Source organism: Podarcis raffonei, chromosome 2 (genome assembly GCF_027172205.1).
Source record: "Podarcis raffonei isolate rPodRaf1 chromosome 2, rPodRaf1.pri, whole genome shotgun sequence".
In the NCBI taxonomy this organism is placed as follows: Eukaryota; Metazoa; Chordata; class Lepidosauria; order Squamata; family Lacertidae; genus Podarcis; species Podarcis raffonei.
In genome coordinates, this window is record NC_070603.1 from 11,355,300 (window position 1) to 11,380,217 (window position 24,918).

At 47.5% G+C, this 24,918-nt stretch overlaps 1 protein-coding gene across 5 annotated transcripts; it reads left to right on the forward strand.

The window, feature by feature from the left end:
- Positions 1-2,880: 2,880 nt before the first annotated feature.
- Positions 2,881-24,918, forward strand: SMUG1 (single-strand-selective monofunctional uracil-DNA glycosylase 1). 5 transcript variants are annotated; one of them, XM_053373538.1, is made up of 4 exons: positions 2,913-3,004; positions 14,276-14,383; positions 16,168-16,430; positions 24,217-24,918. In XM_053373538.1, exons 3-4 carry the CDS (start codon positions 16,179-16,181, stop codon positions 24,742-24,744), a joined length of 780 nt encoding a protein of 259 aa, XP_053229513.1. In that variant the 5' UTR covers positions 2,913-3,004; positions 14,276-14,383; positions 16,168-16,178; the 3' UTR covers positions 24,745-24,918. The 5 variants fall into 5 exon arrangements, with proteins under 5 accessions (XP_053229486.1, XP_053229513.1, XP_053229496.1 ...); XM_053373521.1 differs by having other exon boundaries at positions 2,914-3,004; positions 14,266-14,383; XM_053373528.1 differs by having other exon boundaries at positions 2,917-3,000; positions 14,266-14,383.

Below are 24,918 nucleotides of genomic sequence, written 5' to 3' on the forward strand. Positions count from 1 at the left end.
GCAAAAGCTCTTTGCAGGCTGAGTTGTGAGATCTTAATGGGTGCTAGATTTCACTTGAAGGTGCTTTGACATTTATAGATGAATTTGTATATCTATATTTAGCTGTATAAGCAGTGGTGGCTGGAGCACATTGAGGCTGGTAGGGTGGAAAGCGGGGAGCTCAACAGCAGGTGAAATCAAAGACAATGACAAGCAGTGCCACTCCCTGGACCTGCTGTAAGTAAGAAGACAGGCAGGTGGTGGCTGGCTGAGGACAGACTGAGGTTGGTGGAACAGTGCCCCATTTGCCCCTCATAAACTTGCCCTGCCTATAATGCAGTTCTCTTTAGCCCAGGGATGAGCAACCTGGGTCTCTTCAAGATGTCAGGTAAAGGTAAAGGTACCCCTGACCATTAGGTCCAGTCGTGACCGACTCTGGGGTTGCGGCGCTCATCTCGCTTTATTGGCCGAGGGAGCCGGCGTACAGCTTCTGGGTCATGTGGCCAGCATGACTAAGCTGCTTCTGGCGAACCAGAGTAGCACATGGAAACACCACTTACCTTCCCGCCAGAGCAGTACCTATTTATCTACTCGCACTTTGATTTGCTTTCGAACTGCTAGCTTGGCAGGAGCAGGGACCGAGCAACGGGAGCTCACCCCGTCGCGGTGATTCGAACCGCTGACCTTCTGATTGGTAAGTCCTAGGCTCAGTGGTTTAACCCACAGCACCACCCGCTGGATTGCAACTCCCATCAGCCTCAGTCAGCACTGTCAATGAAGAGGGGTGATGGGAGTTGTAGTCCAACAACATCTGGAAGTCCGTAGGATCCCCATTCGTGCTCTGACACTGTGCTGAACAGAGTCCTTAAAAAACCCCCAATAAGGTTATGGAGGTCTTTCAAAGCAGACCAGACAAGCACCTGCCTAGGATGTTAGCACAGGGATCCTTACACTCTAGAATACAGAATCAGAGGCATGGGATACATATAACCTGTTTGCTCTGTTTAGCCACTGTGATCCCAAGTTTTGACACAAGCTGCTGCCTTAAACGGATGTTTGGTTCCATTTAGCCCAGCTCTGCCTGATGGGAGGCAGCTCTCCAAGATTGCAAGCAAAGGTCTTTCCTCGTGCTGTTACTGCTGAGATGCTTTTAATTAGGTGCTAGGGATCGAGTCTGTCAGACAAAGCACCTGCCCAGTGCTGGGCTAGTCTCCTTCAGCCAGATGTCCTTTCGCTCATCAGAAGCCCTGTCAGTACCTTGGGATGGCACAAGCCAGGAGGAACCGCTCGAGAGAGGCCGGCAGGGTATCTGCACCTTCAAAATATTTGTGTCTCAGAGTGACTCACAGCTCTGATCCTTTAAACACCTACTTGATGCTAGCAACCCTGCACACAAGAGGCCATTGCTGGGGAGAGGGGAGTCTGTTACGACAGAACTGATAAGGCCTGAGTGTTGACAGAAGCAATAACGAGGCCTGTCCACTTCTGCTCATTATCAGGTGGCGGCAGGGATTATTCTGGAATGCAAAGGGAGCGAAGGCAGCATGTGCAGATCAACACGCTCTTCATTCCCTGGATTCTCTCCGTTATGAGGACCTTTGGAGAATGAGAACTGCTGCACAGTCCTGACTCGGGAGAGGGGAATCCCATCATTTAACAATGCTGGCTGCATTCTTCACACATGGGCAGTTTGGGTGCGCTAAACATGCTTTCCTCTGTAAGATGTTCAATGCATTTTTGTTTTGCAGACTGATCAGCTGTACCCAGTATTCTGCTGCACAACTCCTCCTATCCTCCAAATGGCTTGGCGTTAGGTGCAGGTCACAAAGGATTTGCAGTCCAACAGCCTAATCCTATGGTCAGCCGTGCCCATCAAAGCCTAGGCAGAATCAGGTCCTATTATTACCATGAATTTCTTAATTGCCTTCTGAGCCACCGTCCAAAGGTGATTTACACATAAATCATAGTATTACCCTGCAGGCAAAGTCCATGGAAGGAATTCTGTGTCAGTTTGCATGAATGGGGCGTCAGGTCTGTGTGTACGTATGTCAGGACCAATTGCAAATTTCTGGTAGCTGAAAGATAACCAAGAAAGGAAACCTTTTAGAGCTTTCCCCAACCAGGTGCCCTCCAGATGTTTTAGACTACAACTCCCACCAGCTCCTGCTGGCACATTTTGACTGCCACCAAAGGAGGCATACTCCAAAACGTATGGAGGGCACCAGGTTGCCGAAGGCTGGTGCGTGTATGAGATTTCAGCAAGTAGAAACATGCTGGTCCTCTTTTTCATGCCCACATTCCCTCTTCCTAATGAAGTTAGGTGGATCAGTATCTGGGTTTATTTCTAAGAACAATTATGTCTACCTGTATTTATACTCAGGTAGGTAGCCGTGTCGGTCTGACGCAGTCAAAATATATATAAAAATAAAAAAAATGTCCAGTAGCACCTTAGAGTCCAACTAACTTTGTTCTTGGTATAAGCTTTCGTGTACGTTTTGGAGTATGCCTCCTTTGGTGGCAGTCAAAATATGTCAAATTATTTTAATATCTATCTATCTATCCATCTATCTATATCTCTATCATCTATATCTCGACTGTATTTATACTGTTGGACCCAAGGACTGAAGGCTACGTAGATGGAAGACACACGGCCTCCAGTCTAGCCTAAACAGCGCTCATTCATTTATTGTGATAGCTGATCCGCAAAGCAGTGAACTAGCTCTCTGCACATGCTCAGATGCACCCCTGTCGTTTGCAAATTCCGGTCTCGTTCGTAGCTCCATTTATGCCACGCTCACCTCCATTCATTCCAACCCCCCTCCTGCCTTTCTCTTCCGTAGGCGTTACATTTCCCCGGAGATCTCGCAAGCTCCTGTTTTCTTCAGGAGGATGCTGGGAGTTGCAGTGTCGAGGAGGATGACCCCTCCTAACTGCTGGGGGTATTGCGGGAGGAGAAAGACTACAGCTCCCAGCAGCCACCGCACAGGAAACGGGAGAGGCGCGTGGCCCGAACCGAGCATTGTAGGTAAAGTAGACCGGGAGTCTGCGGAGGGGGCGGGAGGGGGGTTCATCCACTCAGCTTTCATTGGCATAATTTAGACAATATAGTGATGGAGGTGGGGAGGTGGTGCAGATGGGGTGAGAAAAAAGACGACATTCGCCCTCTTTTGTTTTTTTAACTGTTTAAATTAAAACATTTTTGGCTTGCAAATCTACTTTTCCACCTGTCGGGGTGCAAAGCGCCCCGCGGATAACGAGAAAGTAATGGCTTTTGTTGTTGTTTAGTTGTTTAGTCGTGTCCGACTCTTCGTGACCCCATGGACCAGAGCACGCCAGGCACTCCTGTCTTCCACTGCCTCCCGCAGTTTGGTCAAACTCATGCTGGTAGCTTCGAGAACACTGTCCAACCATCTCGTCCTCCGTCGTCCACTTCTCCTTGTGCCCTCCATCTTTCCCAACATCAGGGTCTTTTCCAGGGAGTCTTCTCTTCTCATGAGGTGGCCAAAGTATTGGAGCCTCAGCTTCAGGATCTGTCCTTCCAGTGAGCCCTCAGGGCTGATTTCCTTCAGAATGGAGAGGTTTGATCTTCTTGCAGTCCATGGGACTCTCAAGAGTCTCCTCCACCACCATAATTCGAAAGCATCCATTCTTTGGCGATCAGCCTTCTTTATGGTCCAGCTCTCACTTCCGTACATCACTACTGGGAAAACCATAGCTTTAACTATACGGACCTTTGTTGGCAAGATGATGTCTCTGCTTTTTAACATGCTGTCTAGGTTTGTCATTGCTTTACTCCCAAGAAGCAGGCGTCTTTTAATTTCGTGACTGCTGTCACCATCTGCAGTGATCATGGAGCCCAAGAAAGTAAAATCTCTCACTGCCTCCATTTCTTCCCCTTCTATTTGCCAGGAGGTGTTGGGACCAATGGCCATGATCTTCATTTTTTTTGATGTTGAGTTTCAAACCATATTTTGCGCTCTCCTCTTTTACCCTCATTAAAAGGTTCTTTAATTCCTCTTCACTTTCTGCCATCAATGTTGTGTCCATTTTAATTTCGCGGCTGCTGTCACCATCTGCAGTGATCGTGGAGCCCAAGAAAGTAATGGCTAAATCACACCAAACATCCATGATAAACTAAACCAGCAGTTTTGTGACCCAACGGCAGCCAGTCCGTTGTCCTCCGGACGTTCACAAGCAGGGCATGATTTAGGCAGCTGCCTCCCCTGTTCTTTGTCTCCAGGGTCTGCTAATCTCAGGTATACTTCCTTTGAACATGGAGGTTCCTTTGTTAGCAGTACAGCTTTATAGCCCCAGACTGCTGGTGTCTCTTTATTTTTGGCCACTGCATCCTCAAATCACCCCGCAGTATCTCGCCTGAGTCTTGGAGGGTTGGCTGCTGCTAACTATTTCCTTTTGTCTTTCCCTTTTATCTGTCACCATTGTGGCTTTTATTTTATTTATTGTTGGATTTATACCCCGGCTTTCCTTCAAGGAACACCCATGGTTCTCTCCCTCTCCACTGTATCCTCACAACAACCCTTCGAGGTAGTCGAAACAAAATAATAAAAATAAATAATTCCTTCCAGTAGCACTTTAGAGACCAACTAAGTTTGTTATTGGTATGAGCTGTTGTGTGCATGCACACTAGTTGGTCTCTAAGGTGCTACTGGAAGGATTTTTATTATTATTATTTTTGTTTTGACTACAGCAGACCAGCATGGCTATCTACCTGTAACGAAACCTTTGAGGTAGGTTAGGCTGCGAGGCAACCTAGCAGTTCAAAAGCATGTCAAAGTGCAAGTAGATAAATAGGTACCACTCTGGTGGGAAGGTAAACGGTGTTTCAGTGCGCTGCTCTGGTTCGCCAGAAGTGGCTTAGTCATGCTGGCCCCATGACCCGGAAGCTGTATGCCGGCTCCCTCGGCCAGTAAAGCGAGATGAGCGCCGCAACCCCAGAGTCGGCCACGACTGGACCTAATGGTCAAGGGTCCCTTTACCTTTACCTTAGGCTGCGAGGCAGTGACGGGCCCAAGCTTCCTGGTTGGCTTGGGATTCGAATTCTGTTCTCCGAGGTCTAACAGTTACACCATGCTGACTTTTATTTTTTAGAATGGCATCAGTTCAAGGCTAAGGAATGGGCAGCAGAGAGCAAGTACAGGCCAGGGCAACTGGAGGGGGCTTGCGTAGCCTTGACCCAGATGTTATGAATTTGAAAGTAGCCTTGGCTGATCAGTGGCACTTCTGTATCTTTAAGGTTGCAATCTTCAGCAGGATTAAAAATGCAATTCTACCCCCCATGTTGATGGCTGATGGGGTTGGGTGGTGTGCATTTGCCTCTCCAGTTGGCAGAGAGGGCCACTGTTGGAGTGTGTGTGTGTGTGTGTGTGTGTGTGTGTGTGTCTGCCTGCTGTACCTTCAAGTCTGCCTCTACCCAAGTGGGCAGTAACTACCAGCAGTGTAAAGCCCTGAAGCATTGTGGGAATGGAGTGGTGGCAGGCTTTGGTCCCAAGTCCCATGGATTTCCTGAAGCTGGCATGGTGAAAATTAGGGGACGAGAATGCTCTCTGTTCTGTCCTGGCCAGCACAAACCGTGAAGGGCTTCAAATGTGAAGATATCCTTGCTCCATACAGTCATACCTTGGGTTGAAGTAGCTTCGGGTTGAGCATTTTCGTGTTGCGCTCCGTGGCGACCGGGAAGTAACAGAGTGCGTTACTTCCAGGTTTCTCCGCTTGCACATGCGCAGACGCTCAAAATGACGTCACGCGCATGCGCGGAAGTGGTGAATTGCGACCCGCAGACGCGGGTTGCATTCGCTTCAGGATGCAAATGGGGCTCCGGAATGGATCCCGTTCTCATCCAGAGATACCACTGTATATCCGTGGCCTTTCATTAACTTGTTATGTTAACTGTACTCTGACCTGTTCATGCTAAAGTTGGCTGACCCTTTCAGGTTCATGTTGGCCAACTTCTAAGTAGGAAAATGAGAACTTTGAGCTTAAAAATCAAAAATCTGTGTCAAGCTAACCAAACCCTGCAAGAGGAGAAGCTACATGTTTTCAACTAATTTTCAGGTTGTTTTTTTAAAAAAGCATAATGTTCTGCATAATTAACATTGCACTTAATTTTGCATTTGCAATTTTCATGGGGAGGGGCATTGAACTTCTGCTTGTTCCCTTCTGCAAATCTTGATCAGCAGCTCCTCTGGCTTTTGAGGTTTTTTTACCAAATGTTCTTAGAATCCCAGAATTGTAGGGTTGGAAGGGACACCAAGGGTCATCTAGTCTAACCCCCCTGCAATGCACATTTTTCATGGTTCAGAGTGCTAGAAACGTGCCTTTTAAAAAATGAAGGTTGATTTGATCAGATATACCCATGAGAGCTAGAAGCATTAAAAAAGAAGAAGATAAAGAATTATATTCTCATGGAGCAGAGTGCTGTGCTCAATATTGTTTTCGGTCTTTTCTTGCTGACAGTAGCAGTTCAACCTGAGAGTTCTGATAAAAAAAGTAAATGCCTGAAAATTCTCTAAATACCCCTCTCTGTTGAAGACAGACAAGGTTGGAGAAAGCTTGTCAGTTTCACCCAATGCTGATTTCTTTCAACTTTCCTTTCCCTTACTTCTGGCAGAACTGCAGCTGGGAGGTTAGTGACTTATAAATGTCAGTGGTGATGCACCGTCTTTTAAAAACCTAAAATAGCGTCTTATGCAATAGAGATGGCTTGTGTGTGTGTGTGTGTGTGTGTGTGTGTGTGTGTTTTAAGGGTGGGGGTGGGGCAGAGAAAACAACAACTCCACCAGTGAAATTGTCAAAAGATTTCCCCCAAAGTTATCAGTTTCACCAGAGACCAGACTGGGGGACTGGATGGTTGAAATACCATTTGAAATCCACATTCCTTCATGTCCATCAATCAGTTTTAAAAATCTGATTACAAGCACACGCACACATGCATTCCAACAGAGACCCAGGGGTCTGGGGGTGTCGATTGTGCTTTGTGGCATGTGTGAAATTGGTCATGGATATAGCAAATCTATACATTTTTTATTATAGTATACAAATATTAAGTCCCTTCTGCTATCCTTTTCAGTTTTAAAAACTTAACCAATGAATGGAAAATCTCAGTGGCTGCTGATGCACTTGTGAGCTCTTTCTCCTTAAGTACAGTGGTACCTCAGGTTAAGTACTTAATTCGTTCCGGAGGTCCGTTCTTAACCTGAAACTGTTCTTAACCTGAAGCACCACTTTAGCTAATGGGGCCTCCCGCTGCCGCTGCAGCGCCGGAGCACGATTTCTGTTCTCATCCTGAAGCAAAGTTCTTAACCTGAAGCACTATTTCTGGGTTAGCGGAGTGTGTAACCTGAAGCGTATGTAACCTGAAGCGTATGTAACCCGAGGTACCACTGTACTGTACAGAGTTGGTGTTCCTTCAGCTACATTGAACAAATACAGCTCTGGTGCTAGGTGCAAAACAGCTGCCACTTTTTTTTATTGGACAGAGGCCCTGTGCTTTTAAGAGCAACACAGCTGGCACAAATCCAACAGGTAAAGCTTCACCTGCCTCTATCCATAAAAAGAGTGGCAACTGTAGATTCAGTGCCATGCTAAGTTAGTTGCCATGCCCGTTGTGGGTTAGTGGCCAGAGATTTGGGCTAAGACCTGGGAGTTCAGGTTTCAAATCCCTGCTCAGCTGTAACACTCACAGGGTAACCTTGTGCCCATCAGTTAGTCAGCTGAACCTAACTCACAGGGTGGTTGGGAGGAGAGGTGGGATACAAATGGAATGAACAAACGAACCCATTAGCACTAGAAGGGCATGTTGTGGATGATGACGTCAACTCTCATCATAAAAAGATGACCAAAGTGTTCTTTCTCTCCACTTCTCCAATTTAAGAGGTACCGTATTTTTTGCTCTATAAGACTCACTTTTTCTCACCTAAAAAGTAAGGGGAAATGTGTGTGCGTCTTACGGAGCGAATGCAGGCTGCGCAGCTATCCCGGAAGCCAGAACAGCAAGAGGGATCGCTGCTTTTTTTTTTTTAATATTTTTTATTAAGGATTTTCTTGTTTTACAGAAGTGTAGTGCCTCGTATTTTTTCTTCTTCTTCCATGTAACATATTTACAAATCCGTTTCATTTGTTGAGGCATTAGGGGGAGAAGAAAAAAGAAAGAAAAAAGAAAGGGGGGGTGGAGAGAGGGAAGATGGATGGGGGTGGGGTCGGGTGGCGGTGTTTCTATTATGTTTAATGTATGTAGAGTTTGGTGTCAGCGTTGCTTGTGTTGTTCACTTGTGTTCCTTTGGTGGTGAGAGAGGTTGGGGTTGGCCTAGGGTGTGATTGTTTGCTTGTGATTGGCTGTGGTGATCTTTGTTTTCGTGTGTGAGTGAGCGCGCAGCGATCCCTCTTGCTGTTCTGGCTTCTGAGATTCAGAATATTTTTTTTCTTGTTTTCCTCCTCCAAAAAGTAGGTGCGTTTTGTGGTCTGGTGCATCTTATAGGGCAAAAAATACGGTACTTCCCTTCTCATCTGGAACACTGAGAATTTAAGGACGATTTTAAGAGGTCCTTCCCTTCTCATCTGGAACACTGAGAATGTGAACGTGCTCCTGTGGTGGGTACAGAAGGATCGCTGGGAAGTTTTACTGCAGAAACTTGAGACCAGGACAATCCTATTCACCTGCTGAGGAAATGCAACCCCTCGAATGACCCTTTGTAGGGGAGATGCCCTCCTGCTCCCCACCCCCCTTCTCCCAAGCCCCTTGTTAAATGCTCAGGCATGCTGGGACGCCACTGGCTGCGAATGGGATGCTGTTAATTTGTGCTCTGGGAGCACGGAGTTCTCAGGCTGTTAACATCCGGAGCTTCGTAGATTTACACCCCGTGCAGTTGGCAAGGCAATTAAATCTCTCAGCAGCCATGGCTTTTATGAGATGTTGTTCCTTCTGAGGATTTGAAATAAGGCTAAGGAGAGGGAGGGTCCCATTTTCACACACTGCCCCTCCGAGGAAAGGGTGGGGCAAGTGGGTCCCCCTTTCCTACCAGATAATTTTTGGATTTGCTCCTTTCCCCTTTGCAGCGCCCCTCCCCCCAAACGTAGCTGACTGTGATCAAGGGGGAAGCATGGACTCTTTAGGAGAGCACTGTGAGACTCTTGAATGTTCAGTTTATTGAAAGACCAAGCGCCCGGTCCTCATGGTTGCTTTGGAAAACAATGTCTATGCAGAGAGGAGTTGTGCCTGCATGACCAGAAATGTACCGACCTGCATGGCAGATAGGCATGATGGGAGTGTGGGTATTTGTAGCAGCATGACAGAAGGTTTCATTAGTGCAGGGCTGTCTAGGCAGACCATGGATAGCTGACAGTGCAAAAAGCATCTTGCCCATGCGCAGGGCGGGGCGGTGGTTAGGACTTCCATTCATCAATGCAGTGCCCTGCTGTGGTCCCAATAGATCGATCAAGCCTCAGTCTCAGCACTGTATACCTTACCCTCCAACATTTCTCCAATGAAAATTGGGACACCCTATTCCATTATTATTATTATTATTATTATTATTATTATTATTATTATTACTACCCCACCCATCTGAGTGGGTTTCCCCAGCCACTCTGGGCAGCTTCCATCTTATCTATCATCTATCTATCTATCTATCTATCTATCTATCTATCTATCTATCTACAGTGGTGCCTCGCAAGACGAAATCAATCCGTTCCGCGAGTCTCTTCGTCTTGCGGTTTTTTTGTCTTGCGAAGCACGGCTATTAGCGGCTATTAGCGGCTATTAGCGGCTTAGTGGCTATTAACGGCTTAGCGGCTATTAACGGCTTAGCGGCTATTAACGGCTTAGCGGCTATTAACGGCTTAGCGGCTTTAAGAAAAAGGAAACAAACGCGCAAGAACTCGCAAGACGTTTTGTCTTGCGAAGCAAGCCCATAGGGAAATTCGTCTTGCGGAACGACTCAAAAAACGGAAAACTCTTTTGTCTAGCGAGTTTTTCGTCTTGCGAGGCATTCGTCTTGCGGGGCACCACTGTACCTATTTATCTACTTGCACTTTGACGTGCTTTCGAACTGCAAGGTTGGCAGGAGCAGGGACTGAGCAACGGGAGCTCACCCCGTCGCGGGGATTTGATATGTCTATCTCCTTCAGATGACTTCTAAAGGTTGTTTAGTTACTTATCTCCTTTGCTCAGGGGTTGCATAACTACATACCCTTCAATGAAAATAGGGACATCCTAAGGAAAAGTGAAGGGATGTGGGTGGCGGTGTGGGTTAAACCACAGAGCCTAGGACTTGCCGATCGGAAGGTTGCCAGTTCTAATCCCCACGACGGGGTGAGCTCCCGTTGCTCGGTCCCTGCTCCTGCCAACCTAGCAGTTCGAAAGCACGTCAAAGTGCAAGTAGATAAATAGGTACCGCTCCGGCGGGAAGGTAAATGGCGTTTCCGTGCGCTGCTCTGGTTCGCCAGAAGTGGCTTAGTCATGCTGGCCACATGACCCGGAAGCTGTATGCTGGCTCCCTCGGCCAATGAAGCGAGATGAGCGCTGCAACCCCAGAGTCGGCCACGACTGGACCTAATGGTCAGGGGTCCCCTTACCTTTAAGGAAAAGTGGAGACATTCTGGGATCAAGTCAGAAACCGGGGCAGCTTCTGTAAATCTGGGACTTTCCCTGGAAAATATGGACACTTGGAGGGTCTGGTATGGTTGATCCATGGGCGGGGTAATACTAATACTAATACTAATACTAATACTAATACTAATAATAAATCTTCTCGGCCAGTGTTTTTCAGACAGGGGGGTGGATGTTCCTGCCTGCAGGTGGTTAGGTGAAACAAGCAAAATTGGGTGCAGTTTTGCAACTCTAATTGGCAAGAGCCCTATTACCAGTGGTGGGCAGTGCCCATTGAGAGTGGCAGAGCAGAAGTCGGGGAGACGAACAAGAGGTGCAGCCAGAACCAATGGCAGACGTAACCACAGCCAACAATAGGCAGAGTCAACCAACCCTAGTGTTTCCCCATTCTCTTCCCTGCTGAATTCTAAGGTCACATTCATGCCATACATCTAAAGAGCTATGAGGCCACATTAAACAACCCTGGCTTCCCTCAGGCTATTGTGTGAGTTGTGGTTTGTTAAGGGTGCTGAGATTTGTTAGGAGGCCCCTATTCTGTTCCCAGAAGAACTCTGGGAATTGTAGCTCTTGGAAGGAACAACTTTCAGCATCCTAAACTAACTACAGATCCTAGAATTCTTTGGGGAGAACCATGAAGAGGCATGGATAAGAGTGGCAGGGAAGTGTGTATAGTGAGTACATTCAAAAGTGAATTACCGTATTTTTTGCTCTATAAGACTCACTTTTTCCCTCCTAAAAAGTAAGGGGGAGTGTGTGTGCGTCTTATGGAGCGAATGCAGGCTGTGCAGCTATCCCAGAAGCCAGAACAGCAAGAGGGATTGCTACTTTCACTGCGTAGCGATCCCTCTTGCTGTTCTGGCTTCTGAGATTCAGAATATTTTTTTTCTTGTTTTCCTCCTCCAAAAACTAGGTGCGTCTTGTGGTCTGGTGCGTCTTATAGAGCGAAAAATACGGTATTCCCCAGAGATGATGGGAAAAGCAGTGCCAACAACAGCAGAAGGGCATTAGGCAGATTTCTTAGTAATGACCTGAGCAGTGTGTCGTCAACTTGTTTGCCCCTATATATTTACTACAACAAAGGTCCGTATAGTTAAAGCTATGGTTTCCCCAGTAGTGATGTATGGAAGTGAGAGCTGGACCATAAAGAAGGCTGATCGCTGAAGAATTGATGCTTTTGAATTATGGTGCTGGAGGAGACTCTTGAGAGTCCCATGGACTGCAAGAAGATCAAACCTCTCCATTCTGAAGGCAATCAGCCCTGAGTGCTCACTGGAAGGACAGATCCTGAAGCTGAGGCTACAATACTTTGGCCACCTCATGAGACGAGGAGACTCCCTGGAAAAGACCCTGATGTTGGGAAAGATTGAGGGCACAAGGAGAAGGGGATGACAGAGGACGAGATGGTTGGACAGTGTTCTTGAAGCTACCAGCATGAGTTTGACCAAACTGCGGGAGGCAGTGGAAGACAGGAGTGCCTGGCGTGCTCTGGTCCAGGGGGTCACGAAGAGTCGGACACGACTAAATGACTAAACAACAAAAATTTACTAAGGAAAGAGGGTAGATAATGTTTTCTTTTAATTGGGAAACTAAAAACTTGGGGAGGGTGGTTCAAATGTTGCAGAGAGAGGCCACTGCATAGTGCACCCCTGAGTGTCTCTCAGATCGTTTCCTTTTCTGCTGCCCCAACTGAGTGCTTGGACTGTTTGATTGGTCAGTGCTACCCTACTGCTGCCGTATGATTCCTTGCTAAAAACAATCTAGACTAGGAACGGGGCAGCTGTGTGTCACCAGATGTGGTCGAACTCCAGCTCCTATCAGCTCCAGCCAGCATGGCCAACGGTCAGGGATGATGGGAAATGTAGTCCAGCAACATCTGTTGGGCCATGGGTGCTCCATCCCTGTTCTAGATCCTGCAAAAGCTCCAAATCTGATCCTAGATTCGGTGCAGAGTGCGGCACTATGTAAAATCAACTTGTCAACTCTCAGTGTCATCTAGCTTACATACCTTTGAGTTTGGGGGATGCAAATGTGGAATTATTTTGGAGGCAAAGGGGCACACAGAGCAGGAGCAAAGAGCCTGGCTTATGGCCCAGTGAACGTTCAGACTCCTAGTATTCACCTGCCAGCGAGCCCTTTGTGAGCTAATTTTCTCTCTCCTGAATTGTGGCTCTTGAGTTTTATTTTCTCTCTCTCTCTCTCTCCAAGATTGCAAGTGAGCACACGTGTGGAGGTGGTTGTCTTTCTTTAATCACAGCACAGAGCATTTATAGGTTATTTACAGTAATGTTTTGTATCTTGAGTGAATGCTTTACTAATTATGGTAATAAAAAAGGCAATAAAATGAACATTCCCCATGGAGGAATATATTTGGAGGCCTCGCCTGGTTCACTTGTAAGCAGAGCTATGATAGAAATGGGGTAAGAAATAAGGCTGTTAAGGAATAGGCTGCAATGGATTGAGGCGTGACATACCGAGTTTTACCATTTACGAAGCAGGCCCCGGTACTTATAAGAGACTGGGTGGTTGGAGAAGATAAGGGAAAACAGGCAGGTGGAGTTTGGTCCGAATTCTGCTTCAAGGGGTAGTTGGATAGGATGGTCAACCAGTTTCAGCTTGCTACTCCATGACCCCCTCCAAGTGCTTTAAACACCTGTATGGTGGGCAGAAATTCAACTGGTGATACTATTTCCTACCATGGAGCTACAGCAATTGGGGAAAGTGATATCTGTTGCATTTCTCCCTATTGTATGCAGATGTTAAACCATTCTTCCAGAAAAATTTAGCAAACCTTTACCTACTTAAAGGTAAAGGGACCCCTGACCATTAGGTCCAGTCGTGACCGACTCTGGGGTTGCGGCGCTCATCTCACTTTACTGACAAAGGGAGCCGGCGTTTGTCTGCAGACAGCTTTCGGGTCATGTGGCCAGCATGACTAAGCCGCTTCTGGCGAACCAGAGCAGCGCACGGAAATGCCGTTTACCTTCACGCCAGAGCGGTACCTATTTATCTACTTGCACTTTGACGTGCTTTCAAACTGCTAGGTTGGCAAGAGCAGGGACCGAGCAACGGGAGCTCACTCCGTCGCGGGGATTCGAACTGCCGATCTTCTGATCGGCAAGTCCTAGGCTCTGCGGTTTAACCCACAGCACCACCCGCGTCCCCTTTTTACCTACTTAAGGTGGTTTAAATGACAAACTTTCTCACTTTCCACTGTATGAACAAACTGAAATTCATTCACATCATAGCAAAACCTCAGTGAAGATGCTGTTATGAAATTTCTGAAACAAAGGATATGATTTATCTTAAGGTGAAACAAAGAACTACCAGCCATTGTCACAAGGCAAGACCATATTTAATAGTTTCTGTGTTTTCACATTGGGAAATAGTTTTATTTAGTAAACTTGTGCACTGCTTTTTTATTTTAAAAAAGCACATTACCCCAAAGTGGTTTGTTTATAAGCCACAGGTCAGGCGTAATAAAATACAATTTAACACCTTACAACATGAAAAGCCTTCAAAGCGTTATTTTAAAACACTACTAAAAGTCAAGTGCTCCAGCACTAATTGAATATAATGTAAAAATATCCTGTTAAAGTAAAATGCTGAAGCCAAAATAGCTTTCGAAAAATCAAACCATCATGTTTCCCTGTTGATTTCAACAGAGCACTTCAGTGGGTGATAAGAAACAGTTTCATGACATGCCGCCACGTTGCGGAAGCCAAGTGTTGGGAGTGTGCTTCTAGGGGTGTCTCCTGGCTTCTCAAGAAAAGACTCAGCCAGGTAAGTGGAGCAAGAACAGAATTTATTTTATTTCACGTGTGTGCCTTCCCTATTTACCTGGATACTCCCTGCATTCTAATACCTGTCAGGAACATAGAAAGCTGCCTTCTACAAGGTCAGACTATTTGCCCATTTCAGTGGTACCTCGGGTTAAGTACTTAATTCGTTCTGGAGGTCCGTACTTAACCTGAAACTGTTCTTAACCTGAAGCACCACTTTAGCTAATGGGGCCTCCTGCTGCTGCCGCGCCGCCGGAGCACAATATCTGTTCTCATCCTGAAGCAAAGTTCTTAACCTGAATTTCTGGGTTAGCGGAGTCTGTAACCTGAAGCGTATGTAACCTGAAGCGTATGTAACCCGAGGTACCACTGTATTCTATTATACTCCGGCTCTAGCAACAGTTCTTAAGCAGAGAGGCTTTTACATAGTGTGCTACCCGAGAGCCTTTTTAAATACGGAGATCCCATCATTGAACATGAGAAGCTTTGCCTGCAAAGCAAGTACTCTTCCTCTGAACTATGGTCTCTTGCCTGTTCCAGGGAACCAGGCAGAGGGCCTTCTCAATAGTGGCACCCTCCCTGTGGAACACCCTCCCATCAGATGTCAAGGAAGTAAACAGCTATCCGACTTTTAGAAGATATCTGAAGGCAGACCTGTTTAGGGGAGTTTTTAGTGTTTGATTTTTATCTTGTTTTTAATATTCTGTTGGGAGCTGCACAGAGTGGCTGGGGAAACCCAGCCAGATGGGCAGGGTGTAAACAACAACAACAACAACAACAACAACAACAACAATTATTATTATTCCTACCCAAACTTGCTTTGTTTTTTTGTGCAGGAATGCCATGTTAATTTATAGTTACTAGTGTTGTCGTTCTTCAGTGTACAGATTCCTGCCCTCTTATCCAGGGTCTCTAGGAGTTTCATATGTGAGTGGGCAATGAATGCATTCACTGGTTAGTGCCCATAGCCAAAAACGCACAGGCATGAGTTGTTAAGGTAAAACTCAGGGTAAAAGGTAAAGGGATCCCTGACCATTAGGTCCAATCGCGGACGACTCTGGGGTTGCAGCGCTCATCTCGCTTTATTGGCCAAGGGAGCCGGCGTACAGCCACTCAGGGTACATTTCACTTGTTAAAGCTGCCAAGGTCTTTATGAAGACCTTTGTGCTGATGTGCTTGTGATCCAGTGAGAAATTAGGCTGGCTTGATCTGCCTCCAAAGAACACACATCCCCACCAGCAGAATGTGGAACCTAATGTGGGTATCCGTATCATAGCTGTATAGCCCATATCCCACGACTCAGCCATCCATTCTCCGGCCCAGGAATCATAGAATTGTAGAGTTGAAAGAAACCCTGAGGGTCATCTAGTCCAACCCCCCTGCAATAAAGGAAGGAGCGTCTCCACCCCCATTGTTCAGTCCAGACACTGAGATCCAGCGCCGAGGGCCTTCTGGCGGTTCCCTTGCTGGGAGAAGTGAGGTTACAGGGAACCAGACAGGGGCCTTCTAAGTAGTGGCACCTGCCCTGTGCAACGCCCTCCCTTCAGATGTGAAGGAAATAAGTAGCTATCCTATCTTTAAAAGACATCTGAAGGCAGCCCTGTTCAGGGAAGTTTTTAATATTTAATGCTGTATTGTTTTTAATACTTGATTGGGAGCTGCCCAGAGTGGCTGGGGAAACTCAGCAAGATGGGCAGGGTATAAATTATTATTATTGTTATTATTATCTCAACTAAAGTATCCATGGCAGATGGCCACCCAACCTCTGCTTTTCTCATTTACCAGGCAGAGCTCCGATGAACTCCTCAGAGGCTCCCGTGAGCTTTTTTGAGGGCAATGGCTTGGCTGAGCAGTTTCTTCGCATAGAGCGAGAGCAGACACTCCGCCTGAAGGAGCTCAGCTTCCTCGAGCCCGTTGAGTACGTTTACAACCCCTTGGAATACGCCTGGGAACCCCACGAAGACTACGTGCGTCGATACTGTCAGTTCCGCAAGGAGGTGCTGTTTCTTGGTATGAACCCAGGGCCTTTTGGAATGGCCCAGACTGGGGTAAGAAGGCAAGCCGAGGTGGGGGAGAGTAATTTGAGCTTGACAGGATTTGGAACTTAATCTGCATCAGGGCTTCACCTCGTAAGCTCTTATTTAAGGCTGCAGGGCTCGGCCCTGGGCCACTTGTAGTAATAATAGGGAAGCGAGGGCCTTTGAACATGTTCAGAGTGCTGTTTTTATTACTTGGAGCAGTTGCAACAAGACTCCAGGCATCAGGGATTAGTGGGAAGGATATTCGGATGAGACTTCAAGGCCTAGTATGTGGATCAACTTTAACAAATAACTCAGGCCTGTGTCTATGGCTCCCCATAAAGTCAAGATACTAGCCAAGTTTTCTGAGGCAGAAAATCCCCATTTTGCCCTCCCTGGCACTAAAAGTACAGTGGTACCTCAGGTTAAGAACTTAATTTGTTCTGGAGGTCCGTTCTTAACCTGAAACTGTTCTTAACCTGAGGTACCACTTAGCTAATGGGGCCTCCTGCTGCCGCTGCACCGCTGAAGCACAATTTCAGTTCTCATCCTGAAGCAAAGTTCTTAACCTGAGGTACTATTTCTGGGTTAACAGAGTCTGTAACCTGAAGCGCCTGTAACCTGAAGCGTCTGTAATCTGAGGTACAGTGATCATAACTTACAACTTGCATGATGCCTAAAATCTGTTGCCTGTGGGGAACGCCTAACTTTGCCTAAGGGTAGGGCCGGCCCCAAGTCCTCTGCCATATACACAAGGCCTATACATATTACAAATGGAATAACTGCCAACCCTGACAGTTATATCAAGGTTTTTCTGCAGCTGACTTGGGGCTGAGCTGCAGGGCAATCCTATGCACATCTAACCGAGAAGTAAGGCCCATTGAGTTCAGAGGAGTCTCAGGTAAGAGTGTATGAAATTGGAGCCTTATATGCTGTCTGTGCAGACGTGCCCATATGAGCAATCCCAGACATCCTTGCAATGTGGTCAGTAGTGAAGGCACAAACCATTGTAGCAGCTGCTTCCTTTGTTCCTGGCCTTTGCTGCCCCATTTGCAGAACACGGTTCTCTGTGCAATGGGCTGGGACTGCTCATATATCCACAAGGAAAACGATCCATTTACCACGTTTTTGGGCAACTCTTTCAGAATAAGCACATTTTGCAAGATGCCAGCCATTTCCAAACGGTACGGCAGGGATCCGCTGGTGTGGCTTGCAAGACCTGCTAGTGTGCCAGAAGAAGGAAGATAATGTAATTTAAAAACCCCAAAAAAACTCCTAGGAACCACTTCCAGCCATTCCTCCTCCCAATTGGCTTTCTCTGAGAGCAGGTGATTTTGCTAACCAATCGGGAGAGATTGAATTAAAAAAAGGTAAAGGACCCACAGAGCCTAGGGCTTGCTGATCAGAAGGTCGGCGGTTCGAATCCCTGCGACGGGGTGAGCTCCTGTTGCTCTCTCCCAGCTCCTGCCAACCTAGCAGTTCGAAAGCACGTTAAAGTGCAAGTAGATAAATAGGTACCACTCCGGCGGGAAGGTAAACGGCGTTTCCGTGCGCTGCTCTGGTTCGCCAGAAGCGGCTTAGTCATGCTGGCCACATGACCCGGAAGCTGTACGCCGGCTCCCTCGGCCAATAAAGCGAGATGAGCGCCGCAACCCCAGAGTCATCTGCGATTGGACCTAACAGTCAGGGGTCCCTTTACCTTTACCTTTAAAGGACCCCTTTAACAACTCTTGCTAACAACTCTGGGGGTTGTGGTGCTCATCTCGCTTTACTGGCCGAGGGAGCCGATGTTTGTCTGCAGAAAGTTTTTCCAGGTCATATAGCCGGCATAACTAAGCCACTTCTGACGAAACCAGAGTAGTGCACGGAAAGGCCGTTTACCTTCCCGCCGGAGCGGTACCTATTTATCTACTTGCACTTTGACGTGCTTTCGAACTGCTAGGATGGCAGAAGCTGGGACCGAGCAATGGGAGCTCACCCCATCATGGGGATTCGAACCGCCAACCTTCTGATCGGCAAGCCCAAGGCTCAGTGGTTTAGACCACAGCGCCACCCGTATTCCATGAGATTGAATTACCCGCCCCCAATTGAGATCACCCCCTGCGGATTTATACGAGTTACGGCTTCTGGTGTGTCTTCCCAGAGCGGCTGCCCAGTGGCAAAATCACAGCACTGTGGCAGGTCCATAAGGAAAGCATTCTAAAAGGGGTGTGTGTGTTCTTAAGAATGAAATGTGGTTCCAGATTTAACTAACAAAAAACAGGTTAATGTATATGACAGCAGTGTCCCACACCGAATGTAACTGACTTGCAGAAAGGACTCTATGAATTGAAAACAGAGATGTTGTATGTATTCTTGCTATCTATGAAAATCCTTTAATAAATACAAATTTAAAAAAACAGGTTGCACCCAGTGCTAGTCCTACTCAGAACAGACCCATTAAAATTAATAGACATGACTAACTGAGATTTATTAATTTAATGGGTCTGCTCGGAGTAGGACTAGCATTGGAGTGAAACCCAGTGCATTTTATGTGCTGCAGATTTGGGAAATGTATGGCTTCGAGTCCAGCAATGGCAGTGTAAGCACCTGGTGTGCTAAAGGTTGTTGCTGTTGCAAACCACAGCAGCTAGATATAGGTATAACATAAAATCACAGCGGCTCTAACTTGTTTTGATGGTGGGGCCTCCAGGTTGCCTGTCTGTGAGAAGGAACTCAGTGCTGACTAGATGATGGTGGGCGTTAATAAAATGACCCCATGTGCGAGCGAGGCTTCCTGGCCAGCTCTTGTGTGCGAACGAACTGCATGATTCCAGCGGAGATACTTCTGTGCTGAAGAACTCTTCCTTGTTATCTCTCTAGTTTCCTGCATGTGGCTTGGGCCTCGTGGGTGGAACTGGGGTGTCCTGACTTGTCCCATCGTAGCGGAGTCAGCACCCAGACAAATAGCTTCACGTCTGCTTTGATGCTGAGCCAGGAGAGGAGAGGAGTAGGGAAATTGATAGGGTGGCAAAGTGCTTGCTGTGATATTGCGAAGACCTAGCTTAAACATGTATAGGTGGGTAGGTGTAAACTGACTGATTCTCCTCCCCCCCCGCCCCGCGCGATGCTAGAAGCAGTTAGCTCTACGATGTGGATGTAGACACAACTCTGCTAAAGGGCAGCGGGTTGTGTGTGTTGTGGGGGAAAGCTGTTCAGAGGTTTTTTTAACTTAAGCTATGATAACACAGGAATTAGTCTGGAGATCACAGTAAAACAACTGCTTCTGTTTCCTGTGGTCTGCTCTGCCCACGCTGCAGACAAGCTGGTTTAATAGTCATTCCTCCTCCGTCTGAGGAATCCTAGGAATTATAAATGGGGGGAGGGGGTGGCTCTAGCAAAATCTACAGCACCCTGAGACAAAGGTGCTGAAGATCAGACCATTGTTCCATCTTGCTCAGAAGTTCCCAAACTTATTTGGCCTATCGCCCCCTTTTCGGGGGGGGAGCACTCAGTGCCCCCCTGGAAATCTACCTTCTTTAAGCGAACAAACAAAAAGATGCAGTGGCAAATTTGCGTTCTTTTATGTATCTGTATTTCTACATACAAGGGACGCGGGTGGCGCTGTGGGTTAAACCACAGAGCCTAGGACTTGCCGATCAGAAGGTCGGCGGTTCAAATCCCCGCCACGGGGTGAGCTCCCGTTGCTCGGTCCCTGCTCCTGCCAACCTAGCAGTTCGAAATAACGTCAGAGTGCAAGTAGATAAATAGGTACCGCTCCGGCGGGAAGGTAAACGGCGTTTCCGTGCACTGCTCTGGTTCGCCAGAAGCGGCTTAGTCATGCAAGCCACATGACTCGGAAGCTGTACGCCGGCTCCCTCGGCCAATAAAGCGAGATGAGCGCGCAACCCCAGAGTTGCAGGTTTGATCTCCATACGGTATAGCTGCATATTCCTGGCTTGCAGCGGGTTGGACTAGATGGTCCTTAGGGTGAGGTTACAGGGAACCAGGCAGAGGGCCTTCTTGGTGGTGGCGCCCTCCCATTAGATGTCAAGGAAATAAACAACTATCTGATTTTTAGAAGGCATCTGAAGGCAGACCTGATTAGGAAAGATTTTAATGTTTGCTATTTTATTGCTTTTTTATTCTGTTGGGAGCAGTCCAGAGCGGCTGGGGAAACCCAGCCAGATGGGCGGGGTATTATTATTATTGTTGTTGTTGTTATTACTGAATTTATTATTATTATTATTATTATTATTATTATTATTATTATTATTATTTACAAATGGTTTTTCAACATTTTATTTCTTCTTTCTTTATGCTTCCACCACCCCATGATTTTTAATCAACTCCTCCCAATTGCACCCAAGGCTACTACCTCCCCCCGGGATCATTCCAGCCCCCCACCCAGGGGGCAATATCAGCCACTTTGGAAACACAGATCTAGCTACATATTGTGGATCGAGGGCCCGACCCCCGCTATGTGAAATAAACACACAAGGACACGTGATATGAGGTTAATGGGCAAGAAAAGGCCACAACTTTATTGATTACAGCAGTGAAAAGGTATTGGCTTAGGCATTGGATGACTATAGGAGGTGGGTTTATTCAAGAGTAGGTGGAGCCTGTTGATGCTCATCCAACTATAGGCTCACCCCTGATGTCACCGAGGGTCGTGCCATGGCCTCCCGCCAAGCAGGCATCGGACGGAATACACGACCGCCAGATTCCTTTAACGGAATAACCCACGGTAGATAGCATAGGCGATGGCCACACCTAGCCCTTGACACACATGAATCCAATGCCTAACCTACCCACCAATACCACAAAAGTTGTGACGATTGCTACGAGGTAGGCGAAAAAACCAAAAAGCCTAATGCCAAATGGAAAAATTCCTACCAGGCCCCCAGACAACCGGGGCGACCAACCTAAGGTCCATAGCAAGGCCAAAAAACCTAGACCCTGAGCTAAATGGGAGTGGAGGGTGGGTGACTCGCTGCAGGACGACGACGACTGAGGAGGAGGTGGAGCTGGAGCCGCAGCATTAAGCTGCTAAACACGCCCCCCGGAGACACCTGGTTGGCTGCCTCCGGTGGGCGCCAGCCAGGTGAGGAGGGGCGGGGGCTAAGGCCCCCGGCCAGGGGCGGAGCTCGGGCTCCCGCCCACAACCACTCCCCTCTCTTCCAGGGAGGAGAGTCTTTATCTACGCCGACTGGCAGAGCCTCTCCAGGATGTTCGGGGAGGAGTTTTTCCTAGTTCTACCTAGAGAGGCTGGGAAATTCTGCATGCTCTTTGAAAACTGAATTAAATCCCAAAGTCTTAGCATTCCAGTGGAGAGACCACGCATGGCATTAGAAGCCCCATTCCGTGCCGCACACATGGTCACTTCCATTCTTATTTCCCTCTGGCCTGCCTTTTGAAAACCCAATCCATTTTGTGGCCTGTGTGAGCATTTAAATTTTATGGAGATCAGCGTCTGATAACGATAGATGGATTAGCCTCTCATCACGAAGGCTTATCCCACTCCCCTCCCCAAAGAAAAGATACCGGTAGATGCTTTTCAGAGCAGCAGCTGGGCTGAGCTGGAAAAGAGGAGGAGAGGTCTGTATTTGGCTGGCCTGCACCGGAAGCTCCTGCCTCCCATCCAAGAAAAACTTTAATAAAAACAATTTAAAAGAGAAGAAGCCCCTGTCTCTGTCGTCCACAAAACTGTTGTTCACAATTAAGGCTTGCGAAGCAAAAGACTTTGCTGCACAGCCAGGTCCCCTGTAAGCTCATCTCACAATCCTATATATGTTTACTACACAGAAGTAAGACTCATGGGGTCAATTAAGTTTCACTCAGAGGAGTCTTGTTGAAACTAATGAACAGGACTAAGTTAGGTCCATTGATTTCAGTGTGTCTGCTCTGAGCAAAATCGAGTTGAATACCACCCATGGTATAAGATCAGTTTTCCCCAACCTTGGGTCTCCAGCTGTTTTTGGACTACAATTCCTATCATCCTTGACCCACTGGTCTTGCTAGCTAGGGATGATGGGAGTTGTAGTCCAAAAACAGCTGGAGACCCAAGGTTGAAAAAAACTGCTTAGGTGAATAATGATTCCCAAAACCCCATGTCTCAGGAGACATCCATTTTTATTCATCTACCCTTGACTTTCCTACTTATTATTATTATTTATACAAGGCATAGGCACACTTGGCCCCCTCCAGATGTTTTGGGACTACAACTCCCACCATCCCTAGCTAATAGGACCAGTGGTCAGGGATGATGGGACTTGTTGTCCCAAAACATCTGGAGGCCGAGTTTGCCTATGCCTGATTTATGCAGTGGTACCTCAGTTTAAGAACAGCCCTGTTTACAATCTACAGTGGTACCTTGGGTTAAGTACTTAATTCATTCCGGAGGTCCGTACTTAACCTGAAACTGTTCTTAACCTGAAGCACCACTTTAGCTAATGGGGCCTCCTGCTGCTGCCGTGCTGCCGGAGCACGATTTCTGTTCTCATCCTGAAGCAAAGTTCTTAACCTGAGGTACTATTTCTGGGTTAGCGGAGTCTGTAACCTGAAGCGTATGTAACCCGAGGTACCACTGTATTTGGTTTACGAACTCCGCAAAACTGGAAGTAGTGTCCCGGTTTGTGAACTTTACCTTGGTCTAAGAAAAGAAGCACTGGAAGGTCACTGGAGGCGGGAGGCCTCATTAGGGAAAGCGTACTTCGGTTTAAGAACGGTTTCGGTTTAAGAATGGATTTTCAGAACAGATTAAGTTCATAAACCAAGGTACTGCTGTATATGGCTTTTCTTCCAAAATGAATCTTACAGTGGCACAAGAACGTAAAAGAGTCCTGCCGGAGGAGGCCAGGGGCCTATTTAGTCCAGCATCTTCCTCTCACAGCAGCCAATCTGATGCCTATGGGAATCTTGCTAGCAGGACCTCAACGCAACAGCTTCCCCAATTGTGATTTCCAGCAGCTGTTATTCGGAAGCTTACTGCCTCTGGCATATGTAGTCTTCAGAGGCACTAATTAGACCTAGGCCTCTTCTTAGGTGATCTTGAGCAGCTATGCAAGGAAATAATTGTGGTACCCCCATGGAGTAATCTGGATTTTCTCTGTGGTGAAGATCCCTAGTGAAGGTTTCGCTGTCTTCTTCTTTGTCTCTGAACAGCTGTCAGGGACTGTGCTGAGGAGGGCTGCACTGAATGGTGGGAGCCTCCCCTTCCCCCTGCCCCTGCTCCTAAATCTTCCCAGGAGCAAGAGGACAGTATAGATTTGGAACAATGGTTTGCAGAGGGACATAGTTCAGAAGGCAGAAGCTGGGAAATACTGGATGGGGAACAGCTAGGAGAAGAAACACTGGAGGAGACAGGGTTATCAGTTTCACAGTCTCTGGACAGCATTCCTCCACTCAGCCCAAGGTCAAGAAGAGCTCAGAAAGTGTCAGAACAGAAAGCACAGAGGATACAAACTCAGATTACAAGACGTAGGAATGTCGTAGATTAATAGGGATAGAAGGGAGTGTAAACCTAAATTGGGAGCACCGCCATTTCTAGGAGATGTGTTCTTTGTTCTCTTGCTGTGATTATTAAAGTTTCTAACTGGTAAGATTACCCGAAGCCTGACATCCGCCTAGTCTTGGGGCTACTTGCTAAGGACGTTGTGTTTTAACTTGTTTACTTCCCTCCTCTCTGAAATAGATTGATTTGGGGTTGCCTTTTCTGACAAATTGGGAGTCCCACAGAAATCCCAAAGCAAATGCAGATCTGTCAAAGCCTATGAAGTCAGACTCTTTCCCATCAGATCTTGATTCCTATGTGATGGTTCTTGCTCCCTTGCAGGTGCCCTTTGGAGAGGTGCAGCTGGTCCGAGACTGGCTCCAGGTCCGTGGGCAGGTGTCCAAGCCACCAAGGGAGCACCCCAAGAGACCTATCCGGGGCCTGGAATGCCCCCAGACGGAGGTGAGCGGCGCCCGCTTCTGGGGCTTCTTCCGCTCCTTGTGTGCCAGGCCCGAGGTGTTCTTCCGCCACTGTTTTGTTCACAACCACTGCCCGCTTCTCTTTCTTAGTCACAGCGGACGCAACTTGACTCCGGCCGACCTGCCGGCCGCCAAGCGGGAACAGCTCCTGCAGGTCTGTGACGACGCTCTGTGCGAAGCTGTCAAGCTCTTGGGTGTCAACATGGTGATCGGCGTGGGGCGCTTTGCTGAGCAGCGCGCCCGCAAGGCCCTGTCGGCTGCTGGGATCCCAGTGCGAGTCGAGGGGGTGATGCACCCATCGCCTCGCAACCCCCAGGCCAACAAGGGCTGGGATGCCATCATCCGAGCAAAACTGGAGGAACTTGGTGTGCTGGCTCTCCTTGTGGAATGATTGCTTGCGGAACCTCAGTTGCCCTTGGGTGACTTGGCCTCACATGCCAATCACACTGGATGTGCCAATGACTCTGGACTCATTTTTCATAGACCAGCCCAGGCTTGGGCTACGAAAGCTACTGTTCTATCATTGGGTTGACACTACCATTTTTTAACACTACTCTTTTTTTGT

Excerpts from the sequence above, each read along its gene's own strand:
- SMUG1 (XM_053373511.1), top strand. The coding sequence starts at position 2,896 with ATGACCCCTCCTAACTGCTGGGGGTATTGCGGGAGGAGAAAGACTACA. Across the intron at positions 3,005-16,167 it reads GCCCGAACCGAGCATTGTAG|GCAGAGCTCCGATGAACTCC; the intron begins GTAAAGTAGACC and ends CTCATTTACCAG. Across the intron at positions 16,431-24,216 it reads TTGGAATGGCCCAGACTGGG|GTGCCCTTTGGAGAGGTGCA; the intron begins GTAAGAAGGCAA and ends GCTCCCTTGCAG.